The sequence below is a fragment of the Zea mays genome, chromosome 9 (assembly GCF_902167145.1).
Source record: "Zea mays cultivar B73 chromosome 9, Zm-B73-REFERENCE-NAM-5.0, whole genome shotgun sequence".
Lineage (NCBI taxonomy): Eukaryota > Viridiplantae > Streptophyta > Magnoliopsida > Poales > Poaceae > Zea > Zea mays.
In genome coordinates, this window is record NC_050104.1 from 52,980,819 (window position 1) to 53,006,873 (window position 26,055).

A 26,055-nucleotide genomic window follows, 5' to 3' on the forward strand; every position below is an offset into this window, starting at 1 on the left:
AAGAGAGTATTTGCCGAGTGTCTCTTGGAGCATTCGATAAAGGGACTGGTAAAGGGGCCACGAGAGCCTTTTTTGCCGAGCGCTAGTTCAGTAGACACTCGGTAAAGAGAGAGCCTTTGCTGACACTCGATAAAGGCTTCATCACCGCCACTTGTCGACGTGACAATGACTTTTCTTTGCTGAGTAACAGGTGGCACTAGACAAACTCGACAAAACCTTTGTCGAGTGCTAGACAAAAAATACTCAGACTTCTTTACCAAGAATCACAATCAGTAAAAATTTCGCCGAGTGTTTTTTTAGCCGGCAAAGCAGCTTGTTCCGGTAGCGAAGGTTGCAACTTTCAGTTGTTATGGTGGAAGTAAACAAGACAATGCTACGATAAAAAGCGCACAGGTTTCCAGCTCGAACAGTCATACATCTACTGTTTGTAGCGCCAGTAAAGAAAATCCAAAAAAAACTAATAAAAACTCTTGAAATACATGGTGAGTTTTAAAAAGCCTCCCACAAACATTTCATCTCGACGAACGCTACCTGCTACTATCTGTACATCTGGCAGTTAGCGCTGCGGAATAGGGCTCGATCCAACCGACCCCTTCCATTTCTCAAGCCAGGGTCAGCGACCGAGGTTTTGAGAAAAGGTTGAGCTTTCTTGAAATATACCGGGCTGACTTTGATATCGGCTGCATGCAAATTGAACCATTGCGAGTGTTCTCTGAAACATGATCGACAGCAAGCTCTCTTGAGCATGAACTGCTGAACTGGTCACATCGCCTGAAGTTCCTCAGAAGCTGAAGCAACTTGACCGAGCAATCCCTTGCCACCTTGGTTCCACTCACTGATAAGTCTACAAGGGCTGGGATGACGCCTTCCTTCATGGAAAGTGAACAAACCTCAGGACTGTGGGAGCATACCCCTAGAAGGATGACCACCGCATGTTCACGTTCGCTGTGGCTTCCAGTGTCCAGATGATCTGAAATGGAGCTGACGCAATTACCTGTTCTGATTATAAACCCTGCGGTCTCTTTCACGTCACTCAAGTTCCGTAGAATCTTCAAAGAGCATTCTGTCATCTTTCCTTCACCAAGGAGCGGAGATAACCTCGACACTATTCCGGACGAAAGAAGGTAAGATTTTATATCATTATCAGATGAAATCTTGCAGATGATCTGCAGAGCGAGGTCCAGGCACTTGGTTTCTCCACTGTCCAAAGCTCCAAACACTGAAGGAGAAAGAATGGAGGCCATGAGACTAGATTTTGGACAGCTTGGTTCCTGAAGCAGTTCATGTACAATCAGAAGAGCCTCCTGTTTGAACTCGGAATCATGTAGTGATGCAATCAGAAGTACCACATCTTCACAAACTGAAGGAATTCGAGCCCTATATCAAAAGGAAAGCACACGTTTTATGAGTATCCATTGGATGAAAACATAAGAACTAACCACAGTCTTATACTTAGCATCCATGTCTTTATCTTTAATAATAAAAAGAATATAATAAAATAAATTTTAGGTAAAGACAAGGAAACCCAAGTACAAGTTCATAATTGGCATAGGTAAGCCAATTTATGGCTTCCTATTGTTGATAACAAACTGGGAAAAATTAAGTGCCAGAACTCAAATAACTAATAAGATGTACCATGCATGTAGAATATGGACATCAGTGTGTGAATTCATACCTGCCACTAGAAAGGAAAGCAAGAAAAAACTGAATCCCAGCCCTTCGAGCTTGCAGTGTGTGAATTCCACTGTCATTCTTGAGGAATTCATGGAATGCTTCAAAAAACCCATTGTAGACCATAGAATGCCAAATTTCATTTTCACCGCTCAGAGAAGTCTTCAAATCTCTGACAGCTTTTCTTTGCAGTTCAAAGGGAAGCTCGGATAGCTCATGAAAGAAACCCAAGAACATTGCCTTGTCAAAGTTGCAGAAGGACAAATACAACTGGAAATTGGCATTAGAATAAAACTGGTCAAAACTAGTCTTTGACTGCTCTGTTTCCCTCATGGGGGATGATATATAACTAGCACCTGATAGTCCAAAAGATGAGCTGCTATAATCAACTGTGTAGTCTCTATTCTTTTCTATAATTAGAGGTGCAGAGATATTGTGCAAACTTGATACAGAATAATAATTCTGAAATTGCTTAGGCAAATCAGTAGATTCAAGCTCATGATCTTTGAGCCAGTTATGAATAACAGCCTTCATGCATGTATTTGGAGTTACCGTGAAGTTCTTTAACTTCATATTTGTCCTAGGACAAGTATCATATCCCTCACTGAACCATCTCTCGATATTTTCTCTTTCATATGTTTGCCCAGATGTTATTATCACAGGATCTCGCATCAGCTTCAAAGACAATGGGCAGCAGAGCTCTTGAGGTGGTGTGGTTGCTCCAGATAAACTACTCTGACCATCATATATCATATTGGCAGACTCTGTAGCTGAAATGCATATTTCTGCAGTATTGATGACATTAACAACAGAGTCTAAACTCAAAACTTCAGTTGCCACATTCAGATTTTGATTCTTTTCATCAGTCTCTGGCTTGACATTCTTCCCATATTTCCTAACAAGATATAGGAGGTACTTAAGGATTCCTTCCTTTTTATGATCAGTGCCATTGATCTTGGCAAGTAGTTTCTTGATTGCTCTTCTTTCAATTAGGACAGCTTTAGGTGATGTAATGTTCAGTTTGGAAGCTGCTTCAAGGAAAGTCTGAAGCTCCGTTTGTTCGGATACTTCAGAATGCCGAAGCATCTCCAGAATTACTTTTCCAGCATCCTCTTCTGCTGGATCAGCAATGAATTTCAGATCTCGAAGATCGTTATGGACATCAGCCACCTGTGATAAATAGTCAAGTGTAGGTAAATATGCTGTCTGTAAGCTATAATATGAATTCATCAAATGTGTTAGTAGTAAGAAAAAAATAGAATTGTCATCAGGTACCATAATGTTACATGATAAGCCCAGTGTAAGCAGGCCACCGTCCCATACGCAAGCGGCAACCTCCCCTAGCAGTAGCACCACGCCATATATACCCCACGACGAGAGGCTCTACCACCACGCCATATACACCCCGGATATGCTTTTTAGTGGCCTTCAAGGATTGATCTGTTGTTGTGCCTTTGGTGCATATATGACGCATTTGATGGTCAAAGGGCGGTGGTGATAAGAAATGACATCAACCATGGTTGCCCCCTTGTTGGTGCATCTATGATTAAAGATGGCAACTCGTATTTTACCCGTGGATACAGGTCTCACAGACCTGTACCCGCCTCCCGCCAGTAAAATTGTGTATCCGCGCTCACACCCACCACTCACCACGGGCAGCATTATGTGCCAGTGCCGGCTACCCACGGGCATGACTTGCGTGCGGCATGCCCGCAAACCTTAAGACAACGACGATAGAGAAGGCGACCTGCACCGCAGGAACGACGGCCTGTGCGGAGGGATGGCGACCTACATGGCGTGGATGACGGCAAGGACAACGGCCTGCATGGCGGAGACGGTGGCATGCGCGGCGGGGACGGCGGCCTAGGTCAGAGGCTCAGAGCCCCAGAGCGGAGAGGACGACGGACGGAGGGCAGTGTCGGAGTGGACTGCGCTAGATCTGGGATGAGGGAGGCGCGAGATTACAAAGCAGGAATGGCGCGGCGCGCGGAGCATACATCATGACCCGTTTTGGGGCAGGTACGTACGATCCATCTGTGTGCTAACCGTGTCGGACCGACCTATGTTAGTCTGTTGCATCGAAATTGGGGGTGAGGCGATTATAAAGCGGGGATGGTACAGCGCGTGGAACATACAACATGATCCGTTTTGGGCACGACTTGCTAGGCCTAGTTAGCGAAATGTGTCGTGCTGGACAGGCCCACATGCCGCGGCAATGGCTCAGGTACGACCCATCGGCCTACTAACCGTGTTAGACCGGCCCGCTACCATATTGGGTTGTTGCATCTAAATATTCGAAATCGGCTGAAAATCAACAAAAAAGAGTGCGGCGAGGGGCTCAAATCCTAATAGGCTCTAAGAAAGTCTTTAACCACGCCCTTGTAACAAGGACTCAACTACACTTGTGTTATGTGCAGAATTGATAATATACGTGTGTGTCACGCCCTTGTAATAAGGAGGACTCAACTACACTTGTGTTATGTGTAAAATTGATAATATATGTGTGTATGCTAATAATTTAAAATAAAAATATAACTGTGTTGTGCTCGTGCCAGCAATACGAGTCGAGATGGCGGCCTAAGCACGGTACTATAGTCGTATAGTGCCAAGCACTGGCACTATGCTAGTTTGGTCGGGTCGTGTCTGGGCCGTACTTTTTTGCCGTGCCTGTGTCGGCCCATCATGTTAGTGCTAATTGGCCATCTATAATCGTGAGTGGGGGAGGCGTGAAGCGGGGCAAATTGCTTTTTAGCGACTGTTTGAATGTCACGAGCTAAAATAAAAGTAACTAAATATAGTCATTTAGATCCAAATAAAAACAGCTAAAAGTGACTAAAATAGTAAAAAATATTAATTTAGTCACTTTTAGCTTTTTCTAGTTTGGATTTTTAGTTCATAAGTGACTAAATTTTAGTCTTTTTGCTTTAGCTCATGTGGTCCAAATAGGCCATTAGGTCACTTGTTACGCTTCTAATGCATCATGTCTATGCTTCGTGCCCGTTCGCATCCCCCAACGGCCCTCTGCCATCCAGTCTTATCCCATCGGTCGGCCTCATCCTCGTCGGCCATGTGAGTCGTACTTGAGGATACATTATCTTAGATGGACCAAGGACCTTACTGATGAAGTAGACTAGATGTTGAACCATCTTAACATGTCCTTCCCCGATGCTCGACTACTAACGCGGTGTTAACCATGTGAGTCGTGAACGAGATGTAGAGGACCAAATCTTCAGCCTGCTAATATGTAGTGGCCCGGTATGGGGATTTGAGGACTGAGGGTGTCATCAGGAACTTCTTAGGGGCTTTAAATTCTTCATGTGCCTCTGGTGTCCATTAAAATATGTCCACCTTCTTGAGAAGCTAGTAGAATGACATGTCCCTCTCGCCAAAGGCGTGAAATGAACCAGTTTACTGCTACCACGTACATTGTTAGCTTCTGTACCTTCTTCTATGATCTTTGGGGCTCCATCTAGAGAATGGCATCAATCTTCTCTAGGTTGCCTTAATCCCCCGGTTGTTGACGATGAAGCCAAGTAACTTCCCAACTGGTACCCTAAACACACCTTTATCAGGGTTAAGATTCGAGCGATAACGCATCAAGCTAATAAAAACCTATCTAGATAGCACGCTGGTATGTTGCTCCAACATTCTTCAGCTCGAAGGGCATGGAGGTGTAGTAGAATGCCTCGAACAACGTGATGAAGATGGTCTTCTCTCAATCTTCTTTAGCTAGACTAATCTGATGAACCTACAATAACAATCTAGGAAGGAGAGCAGGGAAAATCCTGTGGTGAAATCTATGGCCTGATCTTATCCTGGGGAGCTCAAAGGGATCCTTCAGGCAGTGTTTGTTGAGATCCGTATAATTAACACACATGCGCTAGTATACCTTATTCTTTTTTAGTACAAGAATAGGATTTGTTAGCCACTCGGGGTGTATCTTCCTCTGTAGGAACCAACAATAGGAGATGGTTTGCTGCCTAAGTGAGGATCTATCAGTAGATGTCCCCATCTGGCGAATTGGGGAGGCCATTGGCAATCTAAATGAGCATGCCACCAACCTGGCTCGGGGTCTATATGACCCAAGCAAAGTCCAACAGAAGGTTGTGCGGGATAGACGGTGGGACGCACAGGTACCCATGGCCATGCTTAGCCAGCTTACGCTCGCGCTCGCGAGTAGTCTTGCGTTCACGTGCACGCTCTTTAGTGCTGTAGCAGTCTCTCCATTGGGCGTTCCTCGTCAACAAAGCTCCTTTTCATTTGAGGTCTCACCAGTCTCAAACTCTTCATCACGGGAGACTGGTTGAGTCGGGTCCCATCCACTGATGATGTGGTGACGTCGGATGTTGCGTCGACGATTCCAATGTTAGTGTGTGTCGCTTTGTTGCGGATCTTCTCCTGCTTCAGTGTGTTTTTTGTCAGAGACAGAGTTGTTGTCTGCCCCGTCGGCGAGGACAAGAATGTCGGGGAAGTAGAGAAGTGGTTCTGATGTTGCAGTCTTGGCGATCATGACTGCATGCTTAGTGACAGTAGTGTCTGTCTACTTGGCTTGAGGTGGCTTGGAGATCTTGGGATAGCGGGCCTCGCATGAGCGTGAGTCCATGCAAGGAGTGGTGTCTTGAACTACCTGGCGCCACCTAGCCGTGCGCTCTATGGGTGGTGATGGTGATGGTGAGCCTCGGTCGAAACCTGGCCAGGGGGACCTTTCTCTCCTGGTCGGCTTCTGGGAGCCATTGCTAGAGACATGAACGTTAAATGTTCTAGCAAGCCCATAGTGGAGAACAGGCTTTTGGCTTGTGCTCCCTTCTTATCCGACTGATCTGAGTTAGAGAAGTGGAAAATGGAGTGCGTTGAGTTGGAGACATGATGGTACTCGTCCAGGGCAAATGTGTTGACGTAGGTCTGCGCTTGGGCGGCGTGGTGACGATCCGATACAGTCTAGTTGTTGATTGGGACACCTAAACCTAGGGATTAGTTGGTGTGGCTCGCGGTGGTGCAACGACCAGCCAAGGTCTAGCCATAGTTGTCATGGGAGTCGTCGCTGACTTGATGAGGAGTCCTTCCGAGTCAGGGTTGTAGCCATCTGCCCCTCGACCTTTTCTTCTCATCGGCAATGTGGCATAAGGTTCTGCTGTATTCGCAAAGCATGAGATAGATCCAAAATAGATCATCTCACTAGGGGTGTACTTGACGACGTTGGTGATGATGATGGCCATGGAGCTATCCATTGTTGATGTCGTCGCCCCTACCTAGTATGCCAATTATCAGTGTTTGGTACCAAAAACACACTGCGGGATGGGTCACATAGTGCTTTTTATGGTTGACGAGATCGACTGTAGCTCGATGGTTCGTGCTTAACATGATTGAACACAATGATTTATACAGGCTCAATCCGCTAGAATGTGTAATACCTACCTCATGTGTGTTGTGGAGATGATCTTACTTTCAATTTGAGGTTACAAAGTGTGATCACGGGTCTCTTTTTGTAAGGGTACCTGATCTGCCTTATATAGACAACAAGATCAAGAATACAGATTGATGTTCTTCCTTATGGCTCATCCTACGTTCTCAAAAATTTGTTCTGATTTGTGTGCGACACAGAGCTTTGCGCCGGCCTTATCGAAAACGAATACCACAATGCCTTAGGCTTCAAGTCTTGCGTCGCCTCTAGGTCTGAGTTAGCCGACCAACCCACGAAAACTAGCCATCCGGTCCACTCAGGCCTTCTAACGGTCCATGGATCCAATCTATGTTATGAGGACCCAGGGGATATCTATCCCTCCATAGATAGATATAAAACAAGATTGGCTGTAAAAGGCTATAATCTAACATATGTGATTAATAATGATGAGACCTTCACTGATGTGGAAAAAATGGGTACTATTAGAACCTTGATCTATTTTACATTAAATTCTGGTTAGCAACTTCATCAATTGGATGTGAAAAATGCATTTCTTCATGGTAACTTAAAAGGAGATCTATAACAAAATCCCACCAAGGTTTGCAGAATTTGGGGAAGGCGTGTAGACTTAAAAGTCACTATATGGGCTAAATAGCCACCTTGCACATGGTTTTATATGTTCTAACAAGTAGTTTGTGGTATGGGATATACTCAATGCATGATGCTCATACAATTTTCTATAAACATAAGGGAATATTTATCATTATTATGACAATCTATTTGGATGATATAGTGATTACTGGAGATGATGTGGAGGAAATCAAATGATTGAAGGGGAACTAGGAAGAGCCTTTGAGGTAAAAGATCTAGGACCACTTTTGTATTTCCTAAGGATTGAGATTGCTAGGCCATCAAGTTGTTATCTCTCAAATAAAATATGTCCTTGATCTGTTGGTAGAAACTGGAATGCTTCGATGTTGCCAATATAGTTTTCCTATTGATATAAATCATCTAACCAATACCCAGTTTAGAGATCCAGTTCATAGAGAAATATATCAAAGATTGGTTAGGCGATTGTTATACCTATGTCATGCAAGGACTAAATTGCCTATGCGATGAGTGCGTTAAGCATGTATATACATGATCCTAGAACGGGGCATATGGAAGTGGTCTATAGAAGTTTGAGGTATTTGAAGGGAACCCCTAGGAAAAAGTTACAGTTCAAGAAGAATGGACACTTTAATTTGGAGGGTTACTATGATGTGGATTGGGCAATAGAATTGAGCCTATATGATATGATGTGGTTAAGAGGCTTATTGAAAGAGCCTCAAATTGTTGAGAAGTGAGATCACGATGCTTCATTGTGAAAACATTGTTGTGATCAATATTGCAAATAATTCAGTTTAGCTTGACCACACTAAGCATGTGAAAATTGATAGATTCTTCATTAAGAAGAAGCTAGATAGTAGGATCCTAAGGATAGAGTATGTAAAATCACGTAGTCAGCTGGCGAATTGTTTTTACAAAGGGTCTAGGTCCTAGTGGTAATGGTTAAGCTATAATAAGACGGGTGTGTAAGATATTTTAGCCCATTTTAAGGGAAAGTGTTGGTGTAAATACTGAATTATAAGAGGTCTTTTGTTTAAGAGTGGAAACAATGAATAGAAAGTGTGTGTGTGCCAGCGAGAAATAGAGAGACTTTCCCCCAATTTCGTCACATGCAATGCTAGGACAGGAGGTTCACCTATAACTAATTACATTAAGGATGCTTGATTGTTATTGTAACAAATGGCTACTCACAGAAACTTTGCTTTCAATTAAATAAAGATTGACACTTTAAACCTTTTCACAAATAATTACAAAAGATTTGTTCAATAAGAATTGTTATTTCAGCTCATGTACTATAATTTGATATACAAAACTAACCTCATCAGCTAACAATTGTTCAACCATGTTCTGTATTAGGAACAAGCTCCGTCGCAATGAGTTCCTTATCCTTTCACATCGCATTGTAGTCGCTTCACTAGTAATAGCCTAAAATATAAGCATAATAAAAAATAGAAGATCCTTTTTTAAATCTCTCAAAGGTAAATGAATTTGCACTAATGAGATATTAGCATCAGAAAGCAACTCATAGTAGATCTTTAATATCTAGGAAATGGAATATCATACCAGGTAAAGGCTGCTACATTCAACGCAATTCTGTATTATGAGTTTCCCTTTGTCAACTATGTTGTATAGGTTGCATAGTTCATCTACACCTGCTTTGCATCCTGGTTGAGCATCTTCTATTGATGGAAGAATAGAGGAAACCTTATCCAACATCAAAGTCAACTCCTTGCACATTTTGCTATGAACCTAATAGAGTAGGAAAGTAATAAAGTATTAACATAACATAATCAATTTGATAATATATAAATAATGAATCAGGAATCCTATTTTGCACAAGCAACCAATGGAAATTAATTAAGACATTAAGTTCTGTGTGTTTTGAAATATAAAGTCTAAGTTCAACATGTACCTGATACAATAAAACACCAAACTGGATCAAAAGTTAATGTACTTGATGCATATAACACAATTACTAATTACTAATGCCATGCTACAAATATTTAACATCATAAAGCATGGATGGGTATTGCAATAACAAAGATTTCAAATTTTGAATGGTTCTTTATTTTAAAAATGAAATTTCCAAGAAAGTGAATCTGTATTAGGAGTAGCAAAAAGAACATAGCATAAATGTACCAGAAAATGACAAAATACTATTAGCTACATCTTCACTAAAACATTTCAATTTTGAACTCTCTTCCAAAATATTAAAAAAGGTTCACTCAACCGTTCCTCTCGAGTTTTTTCTACAGCATATCTTTTATTAAGAATGAAAGGAACCCTAATGAGTAGGTCCATGAACTCTCAAAGGTCAATATGAGTCCATGTCAATGATTGGACCTGAAATGGACATACAATGAACCACTTAAAATTTGAAAGATCCATATGATCAATTTGAGAGTTTATGCACCTATATGAAAGTACAGGAAAAGTTTAAGAACCCATGGACTAGTTCACTCTTTTATTGATGTATTATTGAGAGTCTTGAATCTTTGTAATTTTCCTGTAGTGAGTTATTTTACAACATAGTTGGGTTCAGTAGTTGCCCAGTACAACATGGATCGGTCCCTTAGTAATGAGGTTCCCAGATCGATAGGGTCGAGGAACGGGAATATGGTACTGGTATGGTACTTTAAAAAGGTTTTAGCACTATGGAGACGAGATTGTTCCCGCATTTCTGAAATTGAGCGAACATTTCCGAAATGAGGAACGTGGTCACATTCCACATTCCCGATTGCTAAGATTGGTCTAGGGGTGCGTCATCTACTCAGTTTTTTACTAGATGGGCCAAACCTGGTTATAGATATAAGCTAAATATACAACACATGACGATGCAGATTGAGAACTGAAACCAAAGCAAAAGGTCCTCTAACTGAGTTGGTTAGGTCTCTAAGGTTCAGACCATGGTCGCGGTTATTCTCACATGGGCTACGATGTCGTTGTGTATGAGTGGGGCAAGTGTTCAAGGGTTTTGTCGACCTATGTAAGAAAAGCCTCTCTTAATACGATGCCAATTTTTAGAATTCAAGCCAAACAACGACATAGTCTCTGATTTTGGTTTTGATGTTGTGGACCACACCATGACACAAACCACTTGGCACCGTGACGACGACTTTTCTTTGCCGAGTACCAGGTGGCACTCGGCAAAGTCTTTGCCGAGTGTCCAACAAAAAGTACTCGACAAAGAAGCCGTTGCCGATATACAGTTCACCGAGACCTTTTTGTCAAGAGTCACAATCGGCAAAGAGTTTGTGAAGTGTTTTCTGTGCTTTGCCGAGTGACTGAAGCACTCGTCAAAGTAGCTATGTCCGGTACCAATCCAGTAGTTTTAATTTTGCAGCAAACGCCAAACAACAACTTATGGCGACTTTCCTATGTCCTTAGGACCAGAACTATAATCATATGAGCTTCAATGTTGTGTCTATGGAACACAATATGAGAACTGTTTTAAGCTTCATATATTATGTAAATCTAAGTGATTGAAATCCAATTTATACCTTCGGATGAGCGTTGTGTCGTGGTGTACCCATTGCTTCATCATTATTTTTCTCCATTCACAGAGGGAAGAAGCAACCACAAGATTCTCAAACTGTCAAGAAGCCAGAGGATAAACAATGATATCAGTGGACAAATGAAAAAGGATAGAGTTAACTTCAAATTTTATTCAATGTTTATTGCGAGAGAAAAGCTAAAGCGCAAAATGATTAATTTATAAATAACTGCGCATAATTAGAATTTAGAAGTCAAGAAGGATGACAAAAGCTGTTCGGATGTGATAGCTGCGGCTATAGCTGCAGAGATGAACTGCAGAACACTGTAGCTAATATTAGTACAGCCGCAACCGCCTTTCCGCTGAAGCCGAACGCGTTGAAAGCAGCCTAGCCTTGTTTGTCTGCACCCGTATCCATTTGAATTCATATGTGTAGAACTAATGTTCACCTCAATCAAACATAAAAAGAATCACCTCATTCCACCCAAAACATGTCGAATGATCATGTGGATCACCTCAAACACATTCCAACAGTCCGCTGAACTTTGCTCAAAATAAAATTCTCATGAAAGTAAGACCGATGCTAAAGCTATCATGAAGTAATCCCCTTTTTATAAATATTTGTCTACATATCATAGTACCTGACACGCAAATAAAATTCCTCTATCAATATTTCTTAAAACTTTTTTTGAGCACTCCAATTTCCTTGCCGTGACTGAATAATTGGCAAGAAGAAAAAAAATAGTAGGCACGTGAAACCTTTCTGTTTTCTAACAAAGCGCGCAGTCGTAATTAATTCTTATTATTAGGCGGAGATGATTGGAGCACGGGACGAAAAAAAAAAAACCAAAGGCAGGAACATCTGTTTCCGTGTTTCTAGAGAATGGAAAACAAACCTAAGCATGTGATTATCTGATGAACTAACGAAACTGGGGAGAAGGAACTATAAAGAAAAAAGAAGGAAGAACTAAGCTCTTGTCACTCCAAAGTCCAAACACACAACAACAGTATTTTTTAAAAAAAAGAGAAAAACAAAAATAAGCCCACCTCTGAAGCAAGGAAGAAGCTTGCAGATTCCTGGCTCGATCCTCTTTTTCTCGGGATTTCAGAAGGGAAACAGCGAGATGGGAGGGGAGGGCAGCACGCATGGGGAAAGGCAAAGGTCACTAACGATGGCCGCTGCTGCACTGCGTGTAGACGAAAACTGGAAGCTTTTCACTCTCACTCGGTTGGACCGTTGGACAGGGGTTATGGAAATGAATGGAGTTGAGTTAAAGCTTAAAGCGCTGAGAAAGGGAGTGGCGGCTGCAATGCAAACGTTATCGGAACCTAATCTCAGGTGCGCAAGTGGGCAGGTGCCCGCCCGCGCATGCTATGGTGCTAGTCTGCTCATTAATCACTCAGAAAAAAGTTCCCGTCGAAGTCGCCATCTCGTCTCCCTCCACTTGAGAAAAAAAATGCCACCACCACGCCGGTGCCCTTTAAACTTGATTTTTCTTTTCTTTTTTAATAGCTTCTACTTGCTTTTTTTATTGACAAAAAGTGCACTAACTATTTACAATCAAGAAACTAGTGTGCCGTTTGGTTCACGTATTTGTAACGTAATGAGTAACTGATAACGTTAAATCATGTTTGTTTTAGTCCAACCGTAATCAGATACCACACTAAAATTTGATACCAGCCTATTCAAAATTGTTACCGCCAGTAATCGAGCGTAAACCATTACCATTACCATTTGCGTTACAATTTTTGAACCAAACAGCACCTAAAAGTATTACAAATAAGATAAGCAAAACTACATAAAATCTTCTAGCCATTGACTAGTTAGTGCTTTATAAGCACACTTTTTCCTTGAAGGTTTTCAGACTGTGCTGCAGAGAGGGTAGAATCTATGAAGATGAGATTATTCTCAAGTTTCCCTGACTCGTGTCGTCTTCGTGGAACGTGGTAATAAGGCGGCTACCGGGGCCACCCGGGGTCCATGAGGTTGGCGGCCGAGCACTAGCTTTTCAAGTGGTACAGGATCGGTGGCTGCAGGGCTTACGAATCTACGATAAGGAGTACCAGCTTCTAAAGTGTATATTAGAGTTTCAATACGCTAACTCTTCTTTAGCCTAGTCTTAGTAAAAAAAATTCACCAGAGTTTTATTTACATTTAATAAACTGCCACATAAGTGCTTTTAATTAATGATGCGTAAACGTTTTCTTTCAAAAAGAAAAGAGAAGAATTAATGAAACTCATATGGCACGATTACCAACTCTATAGATCATGCAATTAAATACCTATAATCTATAAAAATAGAAACCTTTTAATGAGAGTGGGTGTTTTGTCTATGTTTAATTTCGTTCTAAACGGTATGAAAGACTTAGAAACAATGCACTAAAACTCAATAAGAAACAGATAACTCTCATTTTTTGAATAACATTGCCCTTTTATAAGGTATATTCTCTACACCACAGGAAAAGATTAAAAAATGATGACTAAATTAAGAACGTCGATGTCGATATACTTAAGACCGTCGGGTTCCCTAGGCCTACGTACTTAAATACTTTGGTCTATTATTAGAGTAAGAATGTTGGTTCTTGGCTGTTGTTGAGCACCGAAATTGACCGATGTGGCGACGCAGATGGTCCACGCATACGCAGAATCAGTTAGGGTTTCTTGTTTTTTAGCTAGATTTGTTAGCAAAACCTCCGAGATTAACTCGAGAACCGACTTGTAACGGGTCTAGACCCCCTTTATATAGATGAAGGGTTACATCCGATTAAACCCCCACAATCGATCCAATCAAATCTAATTATCAAATTTACCGTATTTGCATCGTTCTTTCAATTCCTAGGAGTAGGAGTAATCAAGCCTTAGGCTTAGATCTAGTTTAGTATTTCACAACAATCTCTCTTCGACGCTACGCCGATTACAGACACACCGGACGGCCTAGCAACACCTTGGAACTCTCCCCCTCGACGGGCTCTCTCTCGGGGGCTAGTTCTAGGGTCCTTCGTGGAGAAGAAGACCTTCTGCGCCATCGTGGACAGTCCGGCTCTAGGTCTCGGACCGTGTGGAAGCGTGCAGAGGAGGATTCACTCCTGCGCCCAGGTCATGGACTGTCCGGAAGCGTGCAAAGGAGGATACGCTCCTATGCCTAGGTCGTAGACTGCCCAGCCCTATGTCGCGGACTATTCGTGTCTCCATAAAGAGCACCGCCAGGTAGTTCGTTCCAGTGTTTGGCACCCAGATCAGCGCCAACATACTTTTATATGCCCCTACCTTTTAGTGTAGGGTAAGGAACCAAAAGCATATGTACTGCTATCAGTCTTCTGAAAACAATAGATCTCACAAGTCAACATATTCCCGAAGTAAGAACTAAGCCTGATGCAAGTCACCGACTTTTTAATCCAATAAGGCCCTCATTCAATAGAGCTCTAATGCATAATGGCCATTTTGGATTGCATCTTTCTCGGCCATGACCATCTGATCAATGGATCAAAAGGTATAGAATGTAGGTGCCCTCTAGCCTGAATAGACAAAGGAACTATGCATGTATCATGGGTTCATCGTCGTACCATTATAAGTCCATTCTCAAGTTAACCCCGCAGGTTTTGCTAACAAATCCCGCTAGAAACCCGAAATCCTAACAGATTCTAGGTACGCGAGAACCATTTGCATGCCACCGCGGACCGTCCGAACCACGGGCTGTCCGGCCTATGGGGCCGGAGCATCTAGTGGTCAATTTTGGTTCTCAAGAACTGTTAATCGTTTTCCTGTAGTGCTGCTTGAGAGATTATATGATATATACAATAAGATTGTGTCATTCACAACAATGCTGACTTTATTCCTTATAGAATATGGTCTTCTTGAGATTTTACTATTTATTCATGACTATATTTATTTTAGACTTCTTGGTATTTGGTATAAGATATTTATATTAGCTGCAGTTTATTTTTTGATGAAGCATACGGATCTTTGTAATCCATTGACTAGCTACATATTTCAATCTATGTTCATTTTATTTGCTAAAGATATAGCATGACATTTAATTGTTCTTTGTATGAGATACAAACCTTAATTATTTTTACATTGACCTGATATAATCGCTAAGTGACTTTGCAATGGGGTCTGAATTCTTATAAGAGGAACATGCAACTATAGAGGTGGCATTGCCTATAACTACCATTTATTTTTCAAATATTCTCATGATGTAATTGTATTCTATATATTTGTGATTTCCTAAATAAAAGATAATTTATTGTGTTGTACTCTCAACACTAATGATATGTGTGCATAAGATATTCACTACCGAACACAACTCCTTTGTCGAGTGCTTCAGGCACTCAGCAAAGCCTAAAAAATACTCGGCAAACTCTTTGCCGAGTGTGACACTCGGCAAGGAAGTCTCGATGAACTGTACATCATCAACGACCTCTTTGCCGAGTACTTTTTGTCGGGCACTCGACAAATACTTTGCCGAGTGCCACCTAGTTCTCGGCAAAGAAAAGTCACCGTCACAATGCCAAGTGACGGTGACAAAGACTTTGCCGAGTGTCACCATAACACTCGGCAAATGCTCCCTCTTTGCCAAGTGTCTTCTGTACCGGCCCTCGGCAACGTGAGCACCAGTGGGCCACTTTGACAGTCTCTTTGTCGAGTGCACTAGAAGGCACTCAGCAAAGGTTGCTTCTTCATCGAGTGCCAGATCGACTAGCTCTCGGCAACAGGAGCACCAGTGGGCCCCTTTGACAGTCTCTTCGTCGAGTGCATTAGGAGGCACTCGACAAAGGTTGATTCTTTGCCGAGTACCTCATACACAACACTCAGCAAAGAAGCTTTACCGATTCCCAAGTGTGTCTTCTTTGTCGAGTGCTATGGTCATATCACGCAGCAAAGTACCTCTTCTGGGGTGTTACAGTCGGCAAAGTGACCAGAATAACACATTTTTATTTGTTTTTATTATTCCATCCAAACAATAGAAAGATATATCACATAATCATCACATATACATCACAGATATCACAAAATCATCACATACATCATACACACCACATATCTCACAAAGACCATAAATCTCATAAATATCACCACATCAAACAAGTTTAGACACAAACATAAGTCTCCAACACTCACAAACATGTCTCAAGTATCTCACAAAGTATTACCAACATCAACAAGTTCAGACCAAGTTATCTCACAAAGTATTAACAAAACCTACAAACATAAGATCATGCCCACAAAGTATCTCAATGAGGTGGGCGGCTAGACTGGTTCGGTGAAGGGCTGGGCGATCCATGAGAGTTGTTCAATGCCACTAATTGTCCCTGCACAGGGAAGGTATTGCATGTGTGAGACTAGATGAATATATATCATCTAGGACTTGAATTTTGGTACTCACAGGAGTATGGATCTGAGTAGGGTCAGCTGCAGGGAACAACAGAGGTGGAGGAGCAAAACCGGATGCGACGCCAAGGCTCTGCATGTACTGAAACATCTTCGCCATCCTCTTCTCCATCTCCTCACGTTGCCTCCTCTCATCATCTAGCTGAGTCTGTAATATTTCGCCCAAATGTTACTATAATGAAAAGAGAATATATATAATAATCAATGAAAGACGAATAGATAAGTATTAACTTAGAGTTGCTGTTTTCGATGATGTGAGCTATCCTGTCGAGGTCGTATGGCTGGGCTAGCGCTCGTGCTCCTTGCTCGCACCTAAGACAGAGTGGGAGTGGACGACGAGTCGATTGCCCAGTCGGCAATCTAGTACCGCCCATGCCTCTTGCCTCCTCTGATCCTCATGAGGACATCTCCATCGATGTCCTCAGTCCTATGATCGTAATCTGGCCCATGGACCTCATGTGCCTTGGCAGTGTACTCACTGAGGTGGCTATAGACGACGGGGTTGCTATATGCCTTGGGCCCGTCCTCCGGGTTGTAATTGACATCGGACGTCGCCTTGCCCTTGTGGGCCATAGCATATGCCGAGAAGATGGAGCAAGGTTGGCCACCATGTGATGCCAACTGTGAGAAAACTAACGAGATGGTTAGAAATCATGCCTAATCGATAGTTACCGAGATCTTTGCTAGCCAACCTTAAATCTCGAGGGCGAGATTCTTTTTAAGGGGGATAGGTTTGTAACACCCTGAATTTGGGAGTATAAATTTTATCCTCTAATATCTATCAAATTTAGGTGTTACCCCTTTTCTTCTCTCTATAGATTTTTTCTCTCTTCCTTTTTAAAAGAGTTTTGGTTATTTATTTGGGAGATGTATTATTTCTTTGTTATATTAAAACCTAGGGGAGACATGAATTGTTGCATCATGTTGAGCTTAAACTTTGTTTTTGGTTGATGCACATGTTTGAAAGTTTTAAATTTGAATTTGTGGTTTGGTTGGATTAGAATTCAAAAGATAGAACTAAAAAGTAAAGGAATTATAAATTAAAAAGAAAAAGGAAAAGCTAAAGCAGCCCAACTCCCTCCCTCACTCGGCCTTTCAGCCCCTCCCCAACCCGGCCAGCACGCGCTCGCGTGCCTCTTGCCCTCTCTCTCTCCCTCTGCCAGTTGGTCCCGCCTGTCGGTGCCACCCCACTCACCCGCGCGCTCTCTCCCGCTGACCCACGGACCCCACCTGTCAGCTCCCTCTATCTCTCTAACCTCCCGTCCGCACGCCCGCATCTCCTGGCCACCTCCCCCACATGTCCGACCCCTATTGAAGCCGCGCCCCCACTCACTCCCCTTCCCTCCCTCACTCGCACCCTCGTAGAGCTCCCATCCTCGCCTAGCACTATGCATACACCGGAGAGGACACCGCCATCGTCTGCCTTGGTCTCGAGTGCGTTCCATGGTCGTTGTCGAGCCCTCACCATGTTCGTGACCTCGGTGAGCTTCGCCTCAATGTCAGCAACCCGGGACACCCCTCGGTTTTCCCCTCCCCCTCTGTTTCTCTCTACCCGCGCTCACCGGTCTTCCTCCGCAGCCGCAGTGCTGCCGCCGTCGACCTAAGATCTTGTCGTGCCTCTACCGCCGTTCAAGGGCCCCGAAGCCTTCTCTTATGGTAACCAACCTACACCTGCCCCTATTTCCCCCTTGCATGCCCACGGTTGTGCGCGATTGCTCACCGGAGTAGAGTTGCACCGCCACCAAGCCACCTCACCATGGACCACCACCCTCCAGTGCCCCAGTGCTGGTGCGGTGCCCATAGTCGCGTTCACCATATTCCCCCGAACCTCCCTGAGCCCTTCCCGGTGCCCCGGGGCCCCGCGTGCCCTCGCCCTCATCTCCGGCGAACCTCCACCGTGGGCACGAGCGGCGCCACTGCTGGCGGCTAGGGAACCCCCGCTCAGGCTGACCATTAGATCCCTGGCGTTCATCTCAGATCGAATGGCCCAGATTTAAATAGATCAAACCTAATCCCGACCGCCCGCTTGGTTCCGACCGCTCAGATTTCTCCGTCACCCGCGCCCCTACGACTGGGCCCAGCCTGTCAGCCCCGCTGCCCCAGCCGCTGCTCGCCCCTGGCCCACTTGTCAGCCGCTCACGCCCGCCCGCGTCCACGCGCTCACTCACCGGTCTAATCTTGACTGTTGATCCGAGATCCAACGGCCGAGGGAGCCCGATACCCCTTCGATTGGTTGTTTTTGTAAAAGAAACACTCGGTTCCCTGGAATTAGAACATGCAGTCCAGTTTTCTTTCAGCCGAGTCCCTGGGTTCTTGTAGATAGGCCCCTAGACTTTATTTCAATCACAGAAATAAGTTTAATTTAGTGTTTTTGAATTCTAAAACTTGTAAATTTCATATCTTTTGCATATGAACTCCAAATTGGGTGGTTCAAATTGCAAAATGCTCTGTTTAAATTATATTCATTCATTGTTTGCATGTCCTAATTTTGTGGCTAGAATCTAGGTTAATTTAAAATTATAGAATATTTATTAAAGGTAAGATAAAAGTGAAACCCTAATGAATGTGCAAGTGCTTAACTTTGTAGGTTTAATTTCAATTAATGTATGGCCCATCCATGGAATAACTTTATCTAAATAAGTAATTCACTAAGATAGATATAGTTATGTAATTCATCTACTGTGATAGGCAGTAATTGGAGAACAACAGACCACTAGGTATATTAATCTACCCTAGAACCTATAGTTCACTTGATTGTTTATACCTTTCCGTTAAACCTGTGCTTACTCAGTTGCATATGTTTGGTGTACTATTTCTATGTTGTTCCCCAAGTGCGTTGAATGAATGATTGCTTTACGTAGATGTCGGTGTTTGGACCATGGGTCCTTAACCAACTAGTAAATGTGTCGTGTGGCCGGACTCTAGATGGTGTGCGAGAAGACACAAGTAGTTATCCTGGTTCAGGCAACACAAGGCCCTACTTCCAGCAGAGGGGGATGGGGCTTATATTACTCGCACCGTGGTGCCTGTAGTAGGGGTTTACAAGCACGGTGGGAGAGGGGAAGTCCCCATGTTCCTAGAGATGATTGAGGCAAGTGCCTATATCTAAGACAAAGTGGAGCAGTGAGTGTTTGTCTGCCCGTCCTTCTTGTGGTTGTCATCCATCCTCATCTCTTGGAGGGACCACTGCCCTATTTATACATGAAGGGGAGTGTACTAAGTGAAGCTGGGTGTTGTATTCAAAGGAGAGATGTCCTGGCGTCTGCAAGTCGATGTGACTGCGTACTGTGTTGTTGACCCACGTCTGCTGATTGCCCGTAGAGAGCCGATGGGTTGTCCGTACACCCGAGCCCCTGAGGAGAGGCTTCCCATGCCATAGTTGTTGTAATAGCGTCGAGGTATGGGCCAAAGGATGCTTACAGGGGCGCTGACGCCCCTGGCGCGGGATAATGTCAAGATTTCCTGTTGTGCTTATCGAGATCAAATTCCCTACTTGGTTGAGGCAGAAGTCTTCCCGAGGCGTTGGCTGAGCCATCCCATGACGTGCGCTACAGTTGGGCGGAGTGGCCGTCTACGGGATTCGCGACATAGTAGGTGGCTGAGGCCGAGCTCGGGCGAGGCAGACAATTCACCCGAGGACCGAACTTGACGTCGGGCGAGGCGGAGAAACCACCCGAAGGCTGGACCCAGGGTCAGGTGAGGCGGTGAGATCGTGCTCGTGGGTTGAATCTTGCCTCGGGCGAGGTGGAGAGATCGCGCTCGCAGGCTGAATCTTGCCTCCGGCGAGGCAGAGAGATTACGTTCAAAGGCCAGTCTGCTCGGCTTGTGTCACGGAACCTCCTAAGGTATTAGGCCCACCTACAGATGTCCTTGTCCTAAGGACTTTAGACAGTCATGCAGGTGCGCGTAATCACTCGGCAAGTTCGGTTATCTGTATCTTCATCATACCGACCAAGAGCGCTTCACCCATCACGCAGACATTACACACATAATCGGAGAAACGCATAAACGGAAGGATTACAATAATATAATTTACATTCATACCAAATATAGAGATAATATTTATTACATAACGGGTGTTCGAGTGCAGCACTTAATATTACATAACTAGGAGGCAAAACACCCTCCCATCAACAAACTTAGTGATCTTCCTCCTATTTTAGCACCACCTTAGAGCAGAAACAACAAAACTCGGTTGTTTCATCACCTACAACAACATGGGTTCGAAAACCCTGAGTACGGAGTGTACTTTCGCAAGTCTTACCCGACAAAGGAAAAAGACTCTCAAGGATATGCTGGCTTTTGGGAATCAAGGTAAAGCTCATCAAAATTCAAAGACTCATGTTTGCAGAAAAGCTTACTATGAGTGGATCCTTAAAAAGTCCATTTTTATTACCAGGTTAAGTAGTCACCTGCATCTAGAGTTCTTTCTATCCTAGTTCAGGCACTTGGCCTATACTAGCCGTCTTTTATCATCCCTTCAGTTTACTGGATTGCTACATGTAAGTCAGTGACCAAGTCTTCATGTCCGAGAAGTAACGTCGATCCAAATCGATTAATACCTAGCTAGGGATCTCCAACCACACGACATATGTAGCACTTAACCCTTGCATATGTCAACTCGCCACCGGGTTTCTCAAGACCAGAATGGGTTCACGCCAACCGAGAGCATAGATACACCACCGTCTAGCCTCTTGCCACGGAGGGTGCACGCTACTCTCGCCATCTCTCCACTCCCATTGCGTGCTGGCCTTTCTGGTATTGGTCCGACCGAGGCAAAGCTTACCCATGACGAGGCATGTGGCCAGTTAAAAGGTCCTCGATCATCAAGCCTACATCGGTTCAGTCCTTAATCAACTCAGACGGAGACACTATACCGAGACTTCTTGCTCGTGCAAGTCACCCGCCCGGTATTGTCTTTATCATTTACAATCCAAAGTTTGGTACCTGGTAGAGGTACATCTTTTGAGATGTTGAACCCATCACGGCCATGATGGATTCACCATCAAGTCTTTTCTTTAAAAAATTCCCATCCCATATGAAGCATCACCTTTTGTTTAAAACAAAACATTTTGTTTTCTAAAGCAAAGCTAAGCATCAGAAAACTTTAAGCAAATCAGGTAACAAGGAATGATAATCAGTTTCCAAGGAAGGAAATGCAACAATGGTTTAGCACACAACTCTTATCACCTAATGCATCATCTCAAGTGATAAAGAGTTTAAAACAACAAGAAAAGGGGTAAATGCACCGGGGCTTGCCTTGTGTTGCAGGAGGTTCTGGGTCTGTTCCACAGATGTCAAAGTAGAAGTTATTCTCGACTGGTGGATTCTCAGCTGGAGGGACAACTTCTTCTTCAACTACAATCTCTTCCTCGTTTTCTATATATAACAGTACATATACATGAATGCTTATGACTTATGAATATGCAGTTACATAATAGAACCATACTAAGTTGTATCTTGAATACAACTTTCCTTCACGGTACACACTAGTCACTAGGGTTTCCTAAGTTAGTATTCTATCAGTATTAGGCAATTAAACCCTAGGAGGCTAGTTCATTGGGTTTGGGACCAAACAATGTCCAAATCATTTCAAACTTCACCCAAGGGCTTTAATTATCAAACTAAGCTTACCCAAAAAGTTTTATTATTTTTGGAGCTACTAAATTAATTCTAAAATTCTAAAAGGTTGGGTTTAGGCATCTTTAAATGCTAAATAATTCTAGGTTTGGAATAAAAATATTGGAACTATTTTTATTAAATACTAAATAATTTTAGGTGTCTATCAAAATTGGTCTCATATTTTTTTTATCATTTTCTACTATTTTCTATGCATTTCTTAATCTGTCATTAAAAAGAAAAGGAAAAACAGTGAACAGGACTCGGCTCATTCCAGCCCGAACCGGCCCACGACCAGGTAAAACGCGCGTGCCCGCACCCGCGTTGGCAATTTTGCGCAGGGACCCTCGACTATTTGAAAAACCGGTAAAGAATCCCTATACCCTATTCACATGTTTCACTGACATGTGCACTTAAGTCCTTCCTTTCTTTCTTCTTCGCATGGCCAGGTCCCCGACCATGGATGACGGAGTGGTTGCTCCGGCAAACTTGTACCGGCCGTTATACCCTATAACCCCTGCTCGAATTTGTTCTATACCTAATTCTACCCTTGGCGCTCCACTCAGGATCAACAATTAAGCCCGAACGCCATCCTAGAGCTCGGTCTACGGCACCTGCAGATTTGAAGCTTTCCCGGCCCATTCCTAATGACACAGCGCAGTAGTGTTCAAATTGGGAGCACGATAAGCTTCAGCAACTTACCAGGACTCAAGAACGACGGTTAGAAAGACGGTTGAAGGGACAGAGCAGTGGGTCGACGGAGGTGGTGTTCGCGGTGGCGCAGAGAACTTATTTGGGGGAAATCGCAATTGCTCGGGCTATGGTGGATGGCAGGCCGTGGTTAGAGTTGCATTGGGTTCGTGATAAGGGGGCAGAGCAAGGGAAGCACTCAATTTATAGAGGCTGGCCACGGTTGTCCCGAATTTGAAGGAGATTTGGATCATGGCGGTGACAAGAGTTTGCACTGGTGAGTTTGTCGTGGCGCTCGTTGGCATAACAACTCAAGGATAGTAACTCTAGGCTTGCCACAATTATAGTTACCTGGTGAAAGGACCACAGCATGGCACAATTGAGATCGCCGGTGTCCCACGACAACATCGACCGCTCGGCCACGTCGCACGACAATCGAGTACAACTGATAAGCTCCTGCCCGCGAACAAATCCACCCCCGCTAGATCTTTTACCCCCCACAGTTATCCACTTCGCCCCGAGCACGAATCTCCCCGGTGAAACTCGGATCTCAGCGCGAGATCACCAGTGACAGTGCACTAAACCTGGCGATCTTCGTCAGGTTATTGTTCATCACTGAACACTATCCCGAGCTGCATGACAGACGAAGTTTGGGAGCGATTTACTCCAAAAATCGTACAGCACCAGGCCAAGCTTGGTACAACAAATTTGTTCACTAATGTTAGGGCTTCAACTTTGCCATAGTGACCCTAGTATTAACTCCATTGAATTAACCACAAACTGTCTCCAAATTTGACTAAATGTCACTGAACTTTAATTTTCAGAACTGAAGTTGTCTGACAGCCTAACATCTAGGGTATTTTATCCCAATTTCCATACAGCGTCAAGGCTTAGTTACTTAATCAAACTTGAACTACTAACATAGCTCTACCATTTTTTGTAATGACATAGGGAAAAATCTTCATGGACTAAGAGATACAAGGGCACAAATTTGGCCCAATCTCACTGATTTTCATAGTTTAAACCATAGGGTGTCATTGTGCTTTTTGCAAATTACTTCAATTTGCTCCACATCACTTGAAAATCTTCCAATGTAAAAGTTGTTTAGTTTTTTATACTCTACCACTTTGATATATGCACTTTGGTCCAAAAGTGCATAGAAATTGAAATCATCTTATAGGGCACTTAATTAGGGTTTCTAGGGTTTCAATTAGGGTTTTGAGTACTCTAGGGGTTATGTGCCACTCAAATCCACCAAGTTTAGTCTCTTATGAACATTTCCACTAAATTTTGAGATAATACTCAATTTGGTATCGCACCTACCCATACACCTCAATCCCTTGGTTAAGTACCCTATTCTAGGGTTAAGAAGCACTTCAAGTCATCACATCACAACTTGTTTTGATGTTTTAGCCTAGTGGATGCATTCTAAGTGTGACAAACATAATGACATGTCAATGCATATGATGCCATGCCCAAGTTTTAGTTCTTGTAACACCAGGGGGTGTTACATTCTTCCCCCATAAAAGAATCTCGTCCCGAGATTTAAGGTCCTAGGGTAAGTAATGGAAAAGGAAACACGTCACAACTTCATTTCCATATTTATCTTACAGAGCAAGGGTGGGGTGAGGTTGTTCCAACTTTACAATAAAGTATCCAAATCTTACAGGTTACATGAAGCTAAAAACCTAGGAATTTTTTTCTCTAGGAAGTCTTGAGTCTCCGAGGTAGCTTCACCTTCAGTATTGGTTCCATTGTACCTTATAAAACTTAAGGGTCCTCTTTCGAGTGATTCTATCCTTCTGATCCAGAACTCGAATGGGATGTTCTAAATAAGTCAAGTATGGTTCCAAAGTAACATCCACCACATCTATAGTTCGATCAGGAATTCGAAGACATTTCTTTAATTGAGATATATGGAACACATTATGCACCACAGATAACGATTCGGGCAGTTGAAGTCTGTACACCAATGGTCCACATCGCTCAAGAATGGGGAACATGCCAATATATCGGGGTGCCAATTTTCCTTTTACCCCGAACCGGTTAACACCCTTCATTGGTGATAGTTTCAGGTATACATGATCGTCGACTTGAAAAACCAATGGTCGACGTCACTTATCCGCATAGTTTTTTCTGCCGAGCTTGAGCTTCTTTCAGGTTGTGTCTTATCCGTTGAACTTTTTCTTTCGTTTCTTTAACCAAATCAGGCCTGAAAACCACCGTTCTCCGGGTTCTGACCAATTTAAGGGTGTTCTACATCGTCGTCCGTACAATGCCTCAAACGGTGCCATTTTAATACTTTCTTGATAACTATTATTATAAGAAAATTATGCCAACGGCAGACAATCATCCCATTTCTGTGGGAATTCCAAGACACATGCTGTAACACCCCTGGTGTTACTGTCACTAAAACTTGAGCATAACATCATTTGCATTGACATATCATGTGTTTGTTATACCTAGAGTGCATTCACTAGGAAAGAATTCAAACAAGTTGTACTGATGTATGGTTAACCCTGGGGTAGAGTACTTAACCCTAAATGGGGCTTATGAGTGAAAATGAAGCCCAAATAAGTTAAAACCTCAAAACTCATTAGGAATGATCATACGATATCATCTTTGATAGACTTTAGTGACCCCAAAACCCTGAAGTACTAAACACTCTGAAAAGACCCCTAGAAAACCCTGAGATGGAACCCTAGGGGGCTAAGTGTAAATTTTGTGCACTTTTGGACACAAAGTGCAAAAACCAAAGTATTAGAGCACCACAAATCATATGTTTCACACATCTGAGGATTTGCAAATCAAATTATGGGATTTGGGCTTATTTGCAAGAAACACCACTTAAGCCATATAAGCCTAAGTCTGAAATTCAGTGAATTTGGGGCATATTTGGAGCCTTATATCTCATAATGCATAAAGAATTTGCCTAGGGTCAATACATCAAATTTGAAGAGTTACTAAATGAGTATAACTTTGTTTAAGTCATCAGACACAAGTGTTGTGCAAAAGTTGGAGTTAAATGGACTCAAAGTTGGGCTGTCAGTCAGCCCAGAATCTGAAATCTTACTGACAGTGGCTTGGGATGAACTTTGGGAGTTCTTTTGAAGATAATCCAGTAAGTATTCAAGTATGGTTACTATAGCAAGATTGTAGCTGGATTATAGGGCTAGAAAT

The 26,055-nt window shown here is 43.1% G+C and overlaps 1 protein-coding gene across 3 annotated transcripts; it reads right to left on the reverse strand.

The window, feature by feature from the left end:
* Positions 1–350: 350 nt before the first annotated feature.
* LOC103638392 (U-box domain-containing protein 6) lies at positions 351–12,514 on the reverse strand. Of its 3 annotated transcripts, XM_008661321.4 has the most exons (6): positions 12,222–12,514; positions 11,182–11,273; positions 9,245–9,430; positions 8,999–9,106; positions 1,676–2,841; positions 351–1,377 (listed from the first exon to the last, which is right to left on the reverse strand). In XM_008661321.4, exons 2-6 carry the CDS (start codon positions 11,236–11,238, stop codon positions 603–605), a joined length of 2,292 nt encoding a protein of 763 aa, XP_008659543.1. In that variant the 5' UTR covers positions 11,239–11,273; positions 12,222–12,514; the 3' UTR covers positions 351–602. The 3 variants fall into 3 exon arrangements, with proteins under 3 accessions (XP_008659543.1, XP_008659544.1, XP_020399602.1); XM_008661322.4 differs by lacking the exons at positions 8,999–9,106; positions 9,245–9,430; positions 11,182–11,273; positions 12,222–12,514 and adding an exon at positions 2,947–3,706; XM_020544013.2 differs by lacking the exons at positions 8,999–9,106; positions 9,245–9,430; positions 11,182–11,273; positions 12,222–12,514 and adding an exon at positions 3,464–3,647.
* Positions 12,515–26,055: the final 13,541 nt, after the last annotated feature.

What these genes read in the sequence shown, in the direction of transcription:
- LOC103638392 (XM_008661321.4), bottom strand. Translation starts at nt 11,238, where the DNA reads ATGGAGAAAAATAATGATGAAGCAATGGGTACACCACGACACAACGCT. An exon ending in GACACAACGCTCATCCGAAG is followed by an intron (nt 9,431 to 11,181) that starts GTATAAATTGGA and finishes CTACTCTATTAG; the next exon opens with GTTCATAGCAAAATGTGCAA. An exon ending in AACAATTGTTAGCTGATGAG is followed by an intron (nt 2,842 to 8,998) that starts GTTAGTTTTGTA and finishes TATTTATCACAG; the next exon opens with GTGGCTGATGTCCATAACGA.